This window comes from Mytilus galloprovincialis, chromosome 4 (genome assembly GCF_965363235.1).
Source record: "Mytilus galloprovincialis chromosome 4, xbMytGall1.hap1.1, whole genome shotgun sequence".
In the NCBI taxonomy this organism is placed as follows: domain Eukaryota; kingdom Metazoa; phylum Mollusca; class Bivalvia; order Mytilida; family Mytilidae; genus Mytilus; species Mytilus galloprovincialis.
In genome coordinates, this window is record NC_134841.1 from 84,839,580 (window position 1) to 84,858,180 (window position 18,601).

The following is an 18,601-nucleotide window of genomic DNA, read 5'->3' on the forward strand; positions in this document are numbered from 1 at the left end:
TAACACCTGTTATGATTGGATAAAGCTTTTCCGCCATTAACACTCGAGGAACCCTGGGTTGTGGCAGGGTTCCAAGAGATCGACTCGATATCCCGGATGTTATGACGTCAATCCAATCAAATTTGAATGTAAACATATTCAGAGTAGGGGCCTTGTACTTCCGGTAATATAGAGACCTTACTCTTCAAAATTATTTACTGTTCATATGGAACTCTAGTCAGAACTCTAGTTCCATCCGAACTTGGCCCCTAACAACAGCACCAAAATCGGAAACGTTACGGTATTTCCGTTTCTAAACAAATATTTAAGTTACAAAAAAATAATTCATACAGACTTCGTCCCCATTTACAGGTAATGCCTGCCTCATATTAATTTTATAAACTAGCTCATGCTATTATGAACAACAACGACAACAAAAACAGAATAAGAATTTATCTAAAAATAAACAAAGTTACATAAGTTTTATGTTGCAGATTTGAAAAATGTAAAAATCTAACCGACACAGTGATTTTTGGCCTGAATTTAAAAAAAAACCATCTAAATCTTTCTCGCCAAGTTAAGTTGGTACTTTAATCATTAAGTGAGACAGTTGCCTCATTGCCCCAATGAGGAAGTTATTACATAATGCCAATATTGTTAAATGGTCTGCTATGCGGAAATCAGGCAACATTTGTTGTACATGAAATAAAATCTTATTTCCGCAAATAGATTCATGAGAGGCCCGCTTTTGATCCGGCGTTTCCGGTAATCATTTCACTTCCTGTTTTCGCTACGCATAATGTTGATATTTTTGATACACTTCTTCTTGATGTCTAGACAATTATGAACTCTTCTATGAATCACAAATGAAGAAAAGGATGTTTAGCAAGTTTTCCAATTACCTGCATCAAGCAGTTGAGGCTGTAAGTTTAATGAGTCGATGTAAACATTGAACATAATTACCCTACTTTAGGCTACTAGAGTAAAATGATTATATCAGCTGATCAGGTTAGAGTGGGGTGCTCATTTTCGCCGGGGACACAATTTCGCCGTTTAAGGATTTTGAGGTGTAAAAACTTCAAAGGATGGCTGAAATGGAAGAAATGTACCCGTAAATTATATTTTTATAAAAATATAATATTTTTTTAAACTGAGACAAAATTGCGGCTCCTACCGAAAATGACCGAAAAACGGACAACGATTTTCGGACAATTTCCTGAATAAAAAACACGATTTCAAAGAAGTATTTCTAAGTAAATGTTTGACTGAATGCCCTAATTTTGAATTCTTTATACCTTTGAAATGTCTGCTATCCATCTATAATGCAATTGATTTGATAAAAATTGTTAAAAGCTGCGGTTATTTGGTTTTAAATAGATGTGTAAAACCGGCGAATATGTGTCCCCCATTGACAAAACATCCAGAAATTTCAAACACCCTTTAATCTAACTTTTCAGATGATTTTCTTAAAACAAACCGGTTTTCAAGCTTAAGTATATTTTGCATTTGAAGTTATCTTCATATAGAAATATCAGTATACTTCAAAAACATTTAGACCTGAACATAAACTTTAGAAAACATGGAAAGATGTGGCGAAAATGAGCACCCCACTCTACGTTGACTGAAAAAAACAAATATACTGATGGGCGACGATTATTTTAGATGAAGAACAATTATTGAGTATCAGCATTGATACCCAAAGATTTATTTAGGGTTTTGAATAAGAGCTGGTTTTCTAATGTTGTCTTTAAATCTATGAAACCAACCACATAATGTACATAATTTTTAATGTGGACAGATATATGTTTGTACATTTATGTATAGCCAAATCAGGCAAAGTTTATACACCTTATCGCTATTTGTCCACCATTACTGGACATCACACAGGTTCCCATAAAATGTTGACATCTGTATTGTAATAAATGAATAAAACACGATACTTTGCTTTGTGTTACTTTTATGCTCATAATCTATATCGAAGGCGCCCATACAAAGGTACAAAGTAACGTCATAAACATAAGACGTAAAATACAGGAACCATAACGCAGGGTTTCCCCTGGGTCAATTATTTTTTTCGCCACCTGTTTCGCCGAAACAATATATTTTTCGCCACTTTATTATTTTTTTCGCCAAGTAACACAAATGTATTTTTCTTTTAAAATTTTCCTTTTTCCCAGCCCCCACCCCCTAAATAAGAAGTGGTTTTTACAACAAAACAAAACATTTTATCACTAGAAATTGATCCCTTGTAGAAGGTGTAGTCATTACATTGAAGGGTTACTTTCATGCCAACCTTTTGAATAGATTTCTTCATAACGATTGTTTTCTTTTCTAGACCATCATAAATAAGTAAAACTATATGCTTGAAACACGTGTGTCACTGAAACGACTTTTAAATAAAGTACCCACTCAAATCAATTACCTATATGCATGTTAAATGATAAAGTTTTAATCAGAGACCTTTCTTGCATTTGCACATTTTTCGTCATAACAAGAGTTTTCTTTTCTGGACTATCATTAAAAGGAGAGGAAGCGTAAACATTTTGCTTCAAACACGTGCGTCGCAAAGTGGTTAATACATCCCTTTTGTAACAAGTGACAAGCCATTTAACCATATCATTTTGTCATATCATACAATCAACACCTTTATGAATTAGTCCTTTGATGTCTATAGCTATAAATGCAATCAGCTGATTATTGATTTTCTGTCAAAATCTTAACGAGTTCAAGGTGAATTCCGAGTATTGTCTCATCGGTAAAGTCAGAGAAACCCGAAAAAAGTAAATAAACAAGATGGCTGAAAATAAATCGTTATATATATTTCTTTCGCCAAATTCTTTCACCAATGACGAATTTTAATCGCCAAAATTGGGTTTTTTTTTCGCAAATTGCGAAAATGGCGACCGCCAGCAGAAACCCTGCATGATAACGTTAACATTTGCATTATATTCTCAACAACATCATAATCATAATAATACAAAACATCTGACGTCTGTTATATATCAGTATGTATGGTCGGAGAATGTTTCTGTGTGTAAGAGATAGTTGTTCCCCTTTTGTCAGTAATTTGTATTTTTGCTTTTGACATCATCTTTGTCTGATTTAAATGTAGAAATGGAAGCTGATGTGTTTGTATGTGTCCGTATGTAATAGCCTTCATCCATGCTACCAGAGGTATTCCCCCTAGTCTGTAATATGGTGGAGACCCTAAACGATCGGTGGTTAAAGAAGTCTACATTTTTTGGAGTTTAATTTTTCATGGATTTTGGACATTTTTACCTCTAAAGTTGACCGACCGTTCCTGATGGATCCTGATATATGCCGCCATGATGCTGAACACTTTTCATTATTTTTTAAAAATTTATACATGAACTTTTATTATAATACAAAAATTTAAATGGATTTTTGAACTGAAGAACAGACCATGTCTCGTCTCCTGTACTGTCTTTGTGATTTATTAGTGAATGTCTACATGTATTCCGTTTTCAACCAGAAAGCAGGTGAGATTTATCTCATTGCATCATACATTATTTGATTTTCGTAACATTTGGAACCTGTTAATACATGTATATATGTGCTATTTTAAAATTTAATTTGTATCAGTGATAACTGTATCGCCATGCATACTTGAGTTCCAATTTCATCAGAAGAGCCATTTTACATAATAATCTTTGACCAAGATTTATCCGTTGAACTACAAGTGTGATGTGTATTGCATAATGTAGACTGTATTGCTGTTGTTTTTCATTCCGCCGTAACATATATTGACTCTTAAAAACGTATTTGAATTATGAGATCCAAGAATATCGTCATGATTGTGAAGATTTCCAAGAAGACCTATTTTAAAGAAAAGTTCTGTACGCTGAGAACATTTTATTTATAATTTTGTTGATTTTATTAATCCATATAAATTTCATGTTAATTTTGATATAAGCTATTTGTTTACTTTGAATTAAATCTGATGTGAATGTGTTTATCATTTAGCGGTGTGATATTTATCATAAATAAAACCTTTAATTTAAGAGTTTATACATTTATAGGGCTCTGATGATATTATCAAATTTGTATTCAGCTATTTATAATGATATTAGTTTGTCTAGTAGGCAATGCCATTAATATGTGTGTATCACTGTAAGTGTTTGTGTGAAAGTAATGCGTGCATAAGGTCATCTGAGGGAGGAGTCCGAGATGACAGACTTTCGGTTTTGCAGCGTTGATACGTGTGTTTTAAAATGGTTACTAGAGTGTAGAGAGATTAACTTTATTCATGTGAACTTTCAATTTTGGAAATGATTATAAATTCTATTTTTTAAACACATAAACATATTGACCATTGTAAAAATTTAGTGAATTTTTGTTTTAGGGGCGGGGTGTTATATATCAGTATGTATGGTCGGAGTATGTTTCTGTGTGTATGAGAGAGTTGTTCCCCTTTTGTCAGTTATTTGTATTTTTGCTTGTGACGTCATCTTTGTCTGATTAAAATGTAGAAATGGAAGCTGATGTGTTTTTATGTGTCCCTATGTAATCGCCTCCATCCATGCTACCAGAGCTATTCCCCTGGTCTGTAATACGTCACAATGGAAAAGTGATTGTTGTATGATGTCAAAAGTTCAAGCTGGACCGATTCTCTGGTCAGCCGGGAATAGCAATGCAATAAGGTGTTTTTGGTAGCAATCCTGAAATTTTGAATTAAAACCAAAATAATAATCCCATCTCACCATATGCATAATGACATGTATGTATGCTTATTATTTTTGTGATTCTGTATCAGGAGCAATTTTCTGAATAGGTTACTTGGTAATGTTCCAAGAAGTCTATTCAGAAAATTGCTCCAGTCCAGGGCCGTAACTAGTCTCTTTATAAAGTGAGGCAAAATATATTCGCCGATTGTAGCGAATTTCTTGGTTCCTCTATGTCTATATCCATGATATCCAATAAGACCTCTCCCTGAAAAAATTTCGCCAAATAAAAGTATATGTGTCAGTGTTCTCCCCAGGGCCTACATGTAATAGCACCATAGTACCATGGTGCTATTTTAGATGATTTGATTATAGAATGTATACATGGTATAGGGGCCTTGGTGCTATATTTTTTTGGAAAACTAGTGCTATGAAGATTTGGAATTGAAATCAAGTACAGACTTATATAATTAGTTCTGTTTTAAAATTGTTCTATTAGGGATTGTTCAATCATCATGATTATTGAAATCCTTTAGGTGACCAGTCACCTCCAAGAAAGCCTCCTTGATGTTTGTTGTGCTAGTGTATAATACTACTATTTAGTGTCTTTGTCCAGTTGTGTATTTGTAATCTGAATATTATATATTTCAGTTAACACCTCAACTGACTTTGCAGGAAGAATTTATGTATCATTGGAAATCTGTAACAGAATTCTTTATGGATAGCAAAGGTAATTTTATAAAAAAAAAAGTAAATGTGCCATAGGGTTCTATTTGTAATGTGGAAGGAAACAAGAAATCACCAACGTATTAAAAAGTATACCAGACAACACCAACAAACAAATCCCGATCCTGGAAATATTAATTTATAAATGACAAACAAACTTTTTAAAAATTGTTAAAAAAAACGTGACTTTGTACAAGCAATATCATGAATATGAGGTGGTTTAATTTAACCAGTTTTACATTTGTACATGTTTTTCCTTTGCCTACATATGTATCTTAGACTGACTGTTATTAAAGGAAATACTCAATAGAAAAAATGATGCAGTGGTTCCCTAGAATCTGCTGGTGCCATCTTGCTTCATTTTTATGAAGCCTGTACCATTTATTTATGGAATGGAGACATAGCAATCCTACATTCTAACAGGCGTTGATGTCGGTGGCCTCAGCATTTAGGTTCAGACATCTGTTCATATAGTTTTTATAAATAGACATTAAGTTTCGTCGAATTTTAATAGAATTTATGAAATTTTTATAAAAGTTTCTTTTCAAACAAAAATGTAATTGTTTATGTAATTTGTACATGTTTCTCGTTTCTCGTTTTTAATAAAGATTAGACCAATGGTTTTCCCGTTTGAATGGTTTTACACTAGTAATTTTGAGGCCCTTTATAGCTTTTTGTTTGGTGTGAGCCAAGGCTTCGTGTTGAAGGCCCTACATTGACCTATAATGGTTTACTTTTATAAATTGTTATTTGGATGGAGAGTTGTCTCATTGGCACTCACACCACATCTTCCTATATCTATGTACAGATATATTGAAAAGACTTTTATCTTTATTTTCCGTATTTAACTGATAAAAGAATATACATGTACATGTATGTAGACTTACAGCATTGCTTAAGTTGTAATCAATTAACAAAAAACTTTTATTTTATTGTGTGCCTATTGGTTTTGCAGTCTAATACTTTGCACAGCATACATCAATGTTATATTTTCAATTTTTAAAGATTAAAAAGATTTTAACTTTAAACATGTTAAAGTTTTATTTATTTACATGCATTTGTATCCCATGAATATAATACGTTTTCTTTCCCTTAAACATGTTAAACAATAAACATAAATGTTTGTTGATGAACATGAAATATTGTGTTCATATGATTAATTAGCCATATATGTTTTTAAACTGTCTTTTTTCTTTTGTTTGTTATTTTCAGAAAATATTTACCACTCAATTTTAACTATTTATCTCATAGGTGACAGAATAAATGTAGAACAGACTAGTCTATCTTCTCACTTGGACCAGATGATTGTATTATTACAAGAGGAAGAGTCTAGTATAGAAAGAGGGGGAACAGGACCTTGTATGGAGTACCTTTTACAGCATAAGTTGTTAGAAACATTATATTCTCTTGGAAGAACTGATGTAAGTTATGGTTTTGAACAATTCTTGAATAATTATCTCATCTTAAGAAGCTGCATGCAATATATACATGTATCTGTAGTGTATTCTTATTTCTTATCAGGGATAACATTTAAAGGGGGTCTCATTGGGGGTTCTGCTTCCTGATTCCTCTTATTGTTTGTTAGATACCCTTACACCAATTATCATTGTTATAATAACGATTGTTATTTCACGTGTCCAACCGGATTTCTATTCCCATTTAACACTTAACAAACTGACTTTCACATGTCATGCTTTAAGAAGACGGCCAATTCCGCTGCACACATTACAAAAAGACGGCCAATCCTGCCTCACACTAAGACCATAAAAGTTTAAAATGTTTAATAGATTATTTTTCATTAATTGTATTTCATTTTCCCTTCTAAAAAATTATGCATAGGGCAGATGAGAGCTGTGTCCCTCTACCTGCTACCTGGGCTACAGCACCTTGGATTTCAGACCATTTAACATATAGCTGTTGTTTGTATCTTGTACAGAAAGACATCTATGCCAGTGTGAATTTAGACTTTAAATTAAAAAATTACTTTGGGTTGGGTTTTATTTAAAACCACTCTTGTTTGAGTGTTGCATATTAAAATGATTAAACCTTGAATAGTTGATATACAGTTTGTATTTTTTGTAGCATCCTCCAGGAATGAAACAGCTTGTACTGTCTTTCTTCACTAAATTATTATCTAGATTGAAGCAACCATTGTTACCAAACATTAGTGTACACAGAGCTGTTCATGTAAGTTATAATGATTATAATAAGAAAAACAGCAAACCATAGGATGGAATAGTAAATATTCAGCAATAAAAAGAGACAAAACAACAAAGTGAACAAAAAAAAGGACAAAAGCTGAAGTCCAAAGACATAACAGCATGTACAGATGATGAATGATATTGTTTGGGCCTTGTCTGCAGGTACCCCAATACAACAACAATAGTATACATTTATTCATTTCAAATTAACGATGATTTGATTTGAGTTTCTGTGTTTTATCGTCAATTTTGAGCACCCCTTTTGGGCTATTTAGAGGAAACAAGAGTGCCCGGAGAAAACCACCAACCTTTGAAAGGAAAACTGACAATCCTAATCAATTAAGAGTGGAGTCTAGTGCACCTTTATGAGTGGGGTTCAAACTCACAATTTCAGTCTTGACTGTTGATTACAGTAGTAACTCATTAGACCACTCGCCCACTAAGGCCCCCTAAATTAACAATGAGAATATGCATACAATTATTCCTTTTATAACTGGATTTATTCGCAATGCAGTTTTTCTAGTCACAATATTGTTTATTCTGATTTAATTGTGATATTTTTTTTCCAGAGATTGATAAAGTCTTGTGGTGAGGTAAAAGCTGGTCCATCAGAGACTGAAGAAATCCAGTTTTTATGTACTGTTTGTGCAATTGTTAAAACAGACCCATATCTAGTCAATTTTTTTATTGAGGTAAATATTGGAAGATGTCTGTGTGATTGTCATAGATGCAGTATTACTACAACTCATTCCCATAATTCTTACAAAATCCCTCATGAATTACAAATATTTTTAGGCAGCCTACATTTGGATATATCACTGATAATTTATCTATAAATGAATGTTTTGCATGTTTTTTATTGTTGTATATTTTTATCCCACAACATATACAGATTAGAATGATTATGGTCTAATATGTTTTTGAGCAAAATTTCTGACTCAATTTTCAGTAATGCCATCGACAATGTCTTAACAACAACTGTTTTTGTATGATGTTAGAGGATTTTTATTTCACAGAAAAATCACAGTAATTCAATGAAAACAATGTATTAATCTATAGTTTCTTTGAATAATTTATTGTGATTGGGTTTTTTAGGTGTCAAAAGAAAAACCAAGTCCGGATTCTACTGATCCAGTGCCAAAAAGTGATTTTAGTTTAGTTCAATCATTACTTGCCTTATCTAACAGTGCTGTAAGTTATATAAAAAATATTATTAGATGGTACAGGTAAACCTGAATAATTAGAAGAGACCAAACATTTGTGTTCAACTTATCCAAGATTCCTGTCATCAGACATCTTGAGTTACTGTTAAATGTTCAAAACGTTTTTAATATTCGATTCTGTCTATTTTATACTTCTGGAAACACATTGTCGCAGATGATAATTTTGTCCTTAGATCCTTAAAAGATTTCAATTCAGTTTTTACTTTTTATTACTTTCATTTACTAAACTTTAAATTGATAAATGGTCTTTAATTAGTTCTCTTAAACAGTATTTTTCTTGGGTAAAATGTATTCATCAAATGCAATTCTCAGCTTGATCAATCAGGTTAAAATTATCAGAGATTCAGAGGCATTATAAAACATTCAGAAAATAAGATAAACAGTGGTTGAACAGCAACAATATATAAATTTAATTATTAGAAATATAAAGTTTGCCTCTGAAAATACAGAAATAAGATAATTTTAGAATGCTTGCTATTTAATTATAGGACAGTCGAGTAGCTGTTAAATCGTGTGAAGGTTTGATGTTATGTGCCAGTCTTCCAGAACAAAATGCTGCTGTAAGCATGGTAAATGACACAGAATTTTGTACACAAGTTAGTCAACGTTTGATAGAATCTTACCTCAAACTTCCGTCAAATGTCCATCCAAGTGAATTAGACATGGTGGAAGCAAAATGGGGGTAAGTATTTGTATATGCACTTATGTAAATAAAAAAATACAGGTACACAATTCATGTATCTCACTTTTACTATGCTGGCACTTAATTCTGATAAAGGCCAATATGGATAGTAAATCCAGGATTTTTATTGTTCGTTTGTCAATTGCATGATTCCAAGAAACCAATTGGTTGAAATGAACCATAAAATAAACTTTTTTATGTCCAGTTCCGAATAGTAGAGAGGTATACAGTTTTCTGGTCTGTTCATATTTGTGTCCATTAGTCCATCTTCTAACAGGTTTAAGTTTTGGGTAAAGGGAGATAACCACTAAGTTTTGGGTAAAGGGAGATAACCACTAATTTTTGGGTAAAGGGAGATAACCACTAAGTTTTGGGTAAAGGAGGATAAGGCCACAGACCACAATTAATTCCTCTATCAGTTCTTTATAACCTTTTGCATCATTAAAAAAATTGCACCATGCACTTTTGTCCAATTTTTTGTGTGTGTAATGTATTGTCCTAGTCCAAATATATATCCAAAATTCAGAAAGATTGAAGCAATCACTTTTACAAATTTAGCCAATACACATCCATACCCCTATTGACAAGTCAAGAGATGTTCCGAAAACTGTAAATATCACCTTTTTGCACTTGACCTAATCACTCATTCCATATCAAAATCAGTTAAAATACAACCTCCAAAAATTTATTTGACCTCTCTTCGTTCATTTCCACCCAAAAAGATTTAAGGAATGAGTGAGGAAAGGAAAGAAAAAAAATTAAGGAAAAATACACTCTAATTAAAAGGAACTATATTCGTGGACAACGAAAAGCGGGGTCATTAATTGTGGTCTTGGGCCTATTAGGGGCCTAAAACTTGACCAATTCTAATAAAACTTGGCATGATTCAAGCTTAGTATATTATAAAACAGGTTACAAAGTTTCAAAGCCATATGATACCAAATAAAAAAAATGTGGCATATTTTATATCTGAATTTTGGGTGCTGAATTGTGGCGTTGAATTAGAACAATTAAAACTATCAAATTTGAGCTTCTAAAAACCAAAAGATACCAAAACTAACACTTTTTAATGTCTCTATGTATAAGTTAACATCTATTTAAAGCAACAGAAAGCATATTTCATGTATCAGACTTATGCAAAATGGCCAGAAGTTAATTTTATATGAGCCTGTGCCAAAAAATAGAGGTTTTCAATTAGGGTGAGGCCTTATATCAAATGTAATATTTTTCACTTACCACAATTTTCTGAAGTTGTTAAGTTATCAAACAAACTTTAACAGGTTATAAATGTACTTTTGATGGAAATATAAGTTTCAAATAGCATAACGCATGTGGATAAAATGGTCTTTAGCAATGTTATGCTTAAAAAAACAGATTGCCAGTTTAGGCCGTTCCCCACATTTGCATATTTAAAAGCATATAAATGATATGGGAGAGGGAGATAAACTTCTTTTTGCTAAAATCTGTGCTCAGATATGATAAAACATGGAGCCTGGATGTAACAAGACTGTCACTTTCAACTATATATGCAGACAGTATGGTCTGATGCAAAGTTTATTAACTTTACTGTTTAAAAACTGAATGAAATGTCAGCCTCAAAAGGCCAATATTTATACCACTAGCTATCCAACAGAAGAAAGTAAAGGTAGTCTGTGAAACAGAAATGGTTAAGCAACCAGTAATAAGTGTTTTTGATGTAGGTTCAGTGCAATCTGTTTTGGAATACAACTTTTAAGTGCATAGAACTTCACATTTCACCTGCTGCGTACACTGACCGTTAGACTTAGACTATTAAAACAGCACATTTTGCACTCTTTTTATGTTTTTATCTACTTTTTTTTGTGTTCAGAGTTCACAAATAAGTTAAACAACTGAAATAAATACCACAAACACAAATAGATATCAGAAAAAAACTGTCAGAGAGAAATTAAGCATGCTGTTTTTGAAAAAATAGTGAAAAAAGTGAAAAAGCTACATTTTAGGCATTTAACCTGAAAAGTGACTTTTTCACAAAATTTCTATCAAATGAAAGTGAAAATCATTTCTTTTCATATAGTTTGACAAATCAATACCAATAGATCATTCAGAAAAGATGCCAAAGTAAAAATTCTAAATTTGCTGAAATGCACCTCTTAGGCCACAGACCACAATTAATTCCTCTATCAGTTCTTTATAACCTTTTGCATCATTAAAAAAATTGCACCATGCACTTTTGTCCAATTTTTTGTGTGTGTAATGTATTGTCCTAGTCCAAATATATATCCAAAATTCAGAAAGATTGAAGCAATCACTTTTACAAATTTAGCCAATACACATCCATACCCCTATTGACAAGTCAAGAGATGTTCCGAAAACTGTAAATATCACCTTTTTGCACTTGACCTAATCACTCATTCCATATCAAAATCAGTTAAAATACAACCTCCAAAAATTTATTTGACCTCTCTTCGTTCATTTCCACCCAAAAAGATTTAAGGAATGAGTGAGGAAAGGAAAGAAAAAAAATTAAGGAAAAATACACTCTAATTAAAAGGAACTATATTCGTGGACAACGAAAAGCGGGGTCATTAATTGTGGTCTTGGGCCATAACCAATAAGTTTTGGGTAAAGGGAGATAACCACTAAGTTTTGGGTAAAGGAAGATAACCAATAAGTTTTGGGAAGTACACCACTAATTAATGGCCCCATTGCTTTCTATGTTAAATTCCTCAATTTCGAGTGGTCACAGCTCTTTTATCTTAAGTTCAAATAAAGTGACAATCATTGCATGTCAAAGCAACACCTTCTGGTATCCTGTACTGAAAAAATCAACATACCTTTAATTGCATATAAGAAAGAACTGGTTCCCGGAGCTTCGGATGTACCAAAACAGGTACTTCCGATCTGACAAAAAGGCAAAATGTACCCTCCTTTTTAAATTTCATGCCATTTTTTTATTATTCAAATTTATCAGTCAAAAATTGTTCTACATTGATCACCAGTCATGCAGCTTTCATTTGATACCAAAATTAATAAAATATTCTACATATTTTAAAAGATATGTCCATGCGTAGGAACTATTTTGTGTTAAATATGTACTACTTTCTGGTATGTGCTTTCTGGCCGGGCCTTAATTAGTGGTGTTACACCTATAACAGATTTTTTTCTTAAATTAAGAGATTTCAATGCACCAGTCATGTTCCAAAATCATTTCTGAGCATGCGTTTAAAATTTTACATGTCTACATAACACGGTTACTGAAAAAAAACAAAAAACTAGAACCCCTATATCAGCTAATTTCTATAACATAATTCTTTAAAATGGGGTAAATGACCACTTACATTAAACTTTGAATTAAAACCTCAAAAAGGGATTTAAGTGCAATTTTTTGTTTTCCTAGTTCACTTCATACATTAAACCATCAGCCTAGAACATAAAATTTTAAAATCATTTATTTGAATTTAATTTAAATTGCTTAAATTTTCTAAATTTTGCTAAAAAAAAGTTTTTATTTAAGAATTTCTGCCAATTTTTCTGCCAATTTCATACTTTTTTCAAATAAAATTCAGTTTATCAAGAGGAATAGGTTATCTAAAGATTAAAAGTCCATTTGTCATCTTTAATCCAATTAACAATCATATCTTAGGATGTATTTGCCTCAGCAGGTATAAATTCTAAACCATGTATCAGAACAGAGGTAGGGGTCCTATTTTAGGCTATAATTGATAAAATAAAAAGAAATTGTACATATTATAATAGTTTTTATTAGAGAGTGATAGATTGGCTACAATTTGATCATCATTGGATGTCAGTTTAAGCAGTTTGGAGGTAAAAAATGACTAGAAAAAGAAGTAAGTTATCAAAAATTCATGGTTTTAAAAAGGGTTATGTCCCTTGGAATAGAGGTAAAAAATTTGAATTTATCACAATATCCAAGAAAAATCACTTGGTTCGGCTTTCTCAAAGTGTTTTTGACCAAAGGGTAATACAAAGTCACAATGGTGTCATGAAAATTGATAATGTTGATGGAACTCCTGTCAGACAGATCCTCCTTCGACCAAAGCCCAAAAATCCTGATGTAGTTGACAAATACCTTCAGGATGCTAATAACTGTATTGATGCTGGTCCAAATAAAGTGTTCAATCCTCAGCTTGTAGAAAAACTTTTTACCACTGAAATTAGAAAACATGATAAGTCAGATTGTGATGGTCATTTAAGATTTGATACTGAAAATTCAAAACAGTGGGGTTGTGTATGGCGTGAGAGACTAAAATGTCCAAAATGTAATTATGTAAGCAAATATCACAGATTGTATGATACTGTTGAATCAAACAAAAGAGGTCCGAAGGCTGCAAAGCTTAATGTACAGATCCAGTGTGGTCTGATAACTTCTCCGATATCAAACAAGAATTTACGAGATATTCTTATGATTTCTAACATTGTCCCACCTTCCTCATCTGGCATGCAAAAGACTGCTAATAAAGTTGCAAAACAGGTTGAGGAATTAAACAAAAAAAGTATGCAAGACATAAGAAAGAAATTGGTTGAAGAAAATAGAATATGTGGGCTATCCGATGAAAAACTAGTTAGAGTTGAATCCGATTGTCGATATAACAATCCTCTTATAAATAGTGGCACTACACCGTTTCAAGCTGGTACCCAGGTGGTTTGCACAATGTCCGAAAACAATACTTCGGCCAAACAAATTGTCTCATTGTTTACTGGTAATAAACTCTGTAGTGTAGCTGCTAGATTAAAAGGGAAGGGTTTTAAAATTGTCTGTCCTAATCATGAAGGTGTGTGTACAGCAAATATTGCTGAAGATGCCTCCATTGGTAATGAGGGAGCATACAGCAGCTGGTGTGCAACTGAGGTCAGTGATTACTTGAAAATTTCCCACATAACAACTGATGGGGATAGTAGAGCATTTCAAGGTGTAAAACAAGTACACGGTACCAATGTTGAGGCACTTCGTGATGTTCGACATTTATCAGCAAGTATGAAACGGGCTATTACAAGGTGCACATTTAGTCCCAATCTATTTGCTGGTACAAACAAGCTTAATCAAAAGAATAGATTTGCACTTGATATCAAAGCAAGGTGTGTTGCAGAGTTAAATCAAAGCTTTAATGTGCACCAGGGTGAACTGTATACAGTTAAACAGCACATGCCTGAAGTAATTAAGACTATAGTAATGTGTTACAAAGGTTATTGTGGATCCTCTTGTAAGGTTAACTCTTATGTGTGTGCTGGTTTGCCTTCAAATCATTGGATAAAGAATTTTATTCCAAATGGTAGCACATGTAGAATGACATGTGATGATGAAGTTAAACTGGAAAACTGCATAGGAATTTTACTTGGTCCCAATAGTTTAAATCTAGTACGGTTTCTTACCTCGACACAGAAAAGTGAAGCATTCAATCGTGCGCTGAGTCGTTGTAATCCGAAGAATGTAAGCTTCCCGCGTAACTTCCCAGGTCGTGCACATGCTGCTGTTCACATGATAAATCATAGGTTTGCTAATTCTGCTCTCCTGCTCACTGAACAGCTTGGTGTTAAAATAACAGCACCAAAAGTTATCAGGAAACTGAAACAAAGGGATAGGCGTCAATTGTACATATACAAACATAAACGTAGTCATGTCGCAAAATTGCAACGTGCAAAAAGTCGCAACAGAAGGTATCGTCTTCATGCATTGATACATTATTTGCAGCCTGCTTTTTATTCCAAAGGCATTGCAGATCCACACTATGATAAAAATTGTGTGAATAAAAATGTTGTGACCAATGACCATGCATATCAATCACATCCAAAGCGACACCCAAAACTTCATTAATTCCAGCATGCTCTGTTTGTTTTTGTAAATATTGGTTATTTTTTGTATATGGATTGTTAATTACTTTTATTTGTACCTTTTTCAGATTTTATAATATGCAGTCTCTGTGCGGTTCATGTTTTTTACACCGAGGTGGATAAATTCCACGACAAATTTGTCGGTCCATGTTGATATGGTTTGGTTCTAATGATAGGTGGTCAGGGTTCACACAATGGTGCTGGTGACACAAATGTGACACCTGTAAACTTTCTGAAAGTTCAAAATTATCATAAAATATCATGTAGGCAAATCTATGGCTAAGCACAGTTTTTCTCTTCATCTCCCATGGCATTTTAACACACAGGGTGGAATATTTTTGCCCCTTCCCTCCAAGATCACATATCCAACAGTTGTGTGGACCCTGGACAGTCATATTATTTAAAATTCTGTCTTTTTGTTTGATTTTCCACTCCTCAATATTCATTTTTAATAAATCATTCAAAAATTTTCATCAAAACATTCAATTTTTTTACCTCAATGTCAAGGGTGCACGTGCAGATTCCTGTAATAGGAAGTACACCACTAATTAATGGCCCCATTGCTTTCTATGTTAAATTCCTCAATTTCGAGTGGTCACAGCTCTTTTATCTTAAGTTCAAATAAAGTGACAATCATTGCATGTCAAAGCAACACCTTCTGGTATCCTGTACTGAAAAAATCAACATACCTTTAATTGCATATAAGAAAGAACTGGTTCCCGGAGCTTCGGATGTACCAAAACAGGTACTTCCGATCTGACAAAAAGGCAAAATGTACCCTCCTTTTTAAATTTCATGCCATTTTTTTATTATTCAAATTTATCAGTCAAAAATTGTTCTACATTGATCACCAGTCATGCAGCTTTCATTTGATACCAAAATTAATAAAATATTCTACATATTTTAAAAGATATGTCCATGCGTAGGAACTATTTTGTGTTAAATATGTACTACTTTCTGGTATGTGCTTTCTGGCCGGGCCTTAATTAGTGGTGTTACACCTTTGGGTAAAGGAAGATAACCACTAAGTTTTGGTAAAATCAACTTAAAACTTAATACCCATATTCATTTTTGTTTTAATTATTTAAATTCAATACATTTAACGATTTGACCCTGATTTCATGGCTCACATGTTCTTGTTTCAATTTAAATTAAATCAACTAATTAATTCATTCCAAATTTGATAAAAATGTTTGTTTTGCAGGTTAGATGTAATTACAGAAAGTGAAGACCAACAATCATTTTTAGGAAAACGCCATCTGATTTCCTTCCTTTCATGGCTAGATTATTGTGATCAACTGATTGGTGTAGCTAATCCTTATGTAGCAAAGTCTTTGTCAAAATCAATACGAGAGACATTCCTAGATGTAATTATGGAACCATCATTGCTACAGACCTCAGAAACTGGAGCTGTTCTAGCAACTGCCTACCTTACAAGATGTCTCAGGACAGTATGTTCACATCCCTTATTGGCAGGTATGTACAAAAATTGATATAAGAAAATGTGGTATGAATGCCAATGAGACAACTCTCCATCCAAGTCACAATTTGTAAAAGTAAATCATAGGTCACAGTACGATCCTCAACACGGAGCCTTGGGTCATACTGAACAGAAAGATTTAAAGGGCCCCAAAAATGACTAGTGAAAAACCATTCAAATGGCAACACCAAAGGGCTTATCTATTTAACAAAGGAGAAACACTTATGAACCACATCAACAAACAACATCCACTGAATACAATTGTGACTTCTTGTAGTTCACATATTATTATTAGGGTGAATGTTGTAGAACAGATTGCTTTTTAAATGTCTTTAGATATGTCACCATAGTGTATATTGAATATTTTTTGGAAGCCCTGCACTATATTCTGGATCTATTTGTTTTTATAGGTACTGGTTTTTTGTGGATTTATGAAAAAATTAATTTTCATTAAGCTTTGTAATGTGTGGGTCTATCGAATTCTGCATACAAATCTTTTGAGGATTTGTTTAACTATGTCCTATATAATTTTAAAAAAAAATTATAGATATAAATGTTATAAGTTTGTTGTGAAAAGTTGACTAGAAGATTTATTCTAAGACTCCAGGGATATAACAGGGGCTGAATCCATGACTTAACAGAAGTAACCATGACATTGACAATACGACGGATGCAGCAAATGATGACTTATTCATTGTTAAGGATGTATTTTATTTTCTGTGGCATATTGATAATGCTTCATGTACCTTGTTTAGAACTTTAGCTAGTTGCTTCTTGTTTAGGTGTTCCTCATGATTCAGTAAACTGTGACTTTTTAAGAACTCCTCTTTTTAAGGGGTGTTCTTGGTGATTCTTTTATACCCTGTATTTGTAGCTCTCTTGTTTAGGTGTTTTCTAGTATTCTTTTATACCCTGTATTTGTAGCTCTCTTGTTTAGGTGTCCTCTAGTATTCTTTTATACCCTGTATTTGTAGCTCTCTTGTTTAGGTGTTCTCTGGTGTTCTTTTATACCCTGTATATGTAGCTCTCTTGTTTAGGTGTTCTTTTATACCCTGTATTTGTTACTTATTTCTTAACATACTACTGAAGTGTTGACAACTTGACATTTAATGTGACCTTCAGACATAGACATCTCTATAAGATTGAAACAGAGAATCTAGTAAAACCAAATATTATATCAATGAGTTTGCTGCTGACAACAAGATTATTTAATTTCTATTTTTATTAATAAAACATATAAATAATTTGATTAATAAACCAAAATGAATTTTTACACTCTAAAATGTTAAAGCACTTATGTGGTGTCAAGTATTTAGATTATCATATAAAGGTACTGATAACTTATTTTACTTGCAGAGTTTTGTAAATTTATTTTGGGAGATGACATGCTACCAGAAGTAGAAGGAACAGATAAATGGAGAGTAAGAAGGCGTTTAATAGACAGATGTGATCATCTTTCAGAAGAGGTTAGCTTTTAAGCCGTGTTTTTTTATGCCCCAGCCATGGCGGAGGGAGCAGTAAGTTTTACCCTTGTCCGTCTGTACGTTCATCCTGAAGTTGGTTTTTGTTCTCTAACTGAAGTTTGCCTCAACCAAATTTTATGAAACTTATACACAATGCTTATTACCACTAAATACAGATCAAGCTTGAATTTTGGTTGTGTCACTTTTATCATTTTAGAGTTATGTCCCTTTACAAATGGAAAAATGGCTAAATTTTTTCGTTTCTGTTCTCTTAACTTAAGTTTGTCTCAACTAAATTTAATGAAATGTATATATAATTCTTATTACCACTAA

The 18,601-nt window shown here is 32.8% G+C and overlaps 1 protein-coding gene and 1 long non-coding RNA gene across 4 annotated transcripts in view; one reads left to right on the forward strand and one right to left on the reverse strand.

The window, feature by feature from the left end:
* Positions 1-750: 750 nt before the first annotated feature.
* LOC143073208 (FHF complex subunit HOOK interacting protein 2A-like) overlaps positions 751-18,601 on the forward strand; it is a 34,135-nt gene continuing 16,284 nt past the window's right edge. For both annotated transcript variants that reach the window (XM_076248570.1, XM_076248571.1), the window contains exons 1-9: positions 751-902; positions 5,313-5,391; positions 6,639-6,808; positions 7,470-7,574; positions 8,158-8,280; positions 8,684-8,779; positions 9,300-9,493; positions 16,530-16,801; positions 18,162-18,271. In XM_076248570.1, the coding sequence (XP_076104685.1) occupies positions 846-902; positions 5,313-5,391; positions 6,639-6,808; positions 7,470-7,574; positions 8,158-8,280; positions 8,684-8,779; positions 9,300-9,493; positions 16,530-16,801; positions 18,162-18,271 (1,206 nt within the window). In that variant the 5' untranslated portion in view covers positions 751-845. The remainder of the gene's footprint in view (positions 903-5,312; positions 5,392-6,638; positions 6,809-7,469; positions 7,575-8,157; positions 8,281-8,683; positions 8,780-9,299; positions 9,494-16,529; positions 16,802-18,161; positions 18,272-18,601) is intronic.
* LOC143073211 (uncharacterized) lies at positions 12,155-16,293 on the reverse strand. Of its 2 annotated transcripts, XR_012977432.1 has the most exons (4): positions 15,821-16,293; positions 14,867-15,059; positions 13,566-13,644; positions 12,155-12,291 (listed from the first exon to the last, which is right to left on the reverse strand). It is a non-coding gene; the product is annotated as an uncharacterized LOC143073211 (long non-coding RNA). The 2 variants fall into 2 exon arrangements; XR_012977431.1 differs by having other exon boundaries at positions 12,155-13,644; positions 15,821-16,285.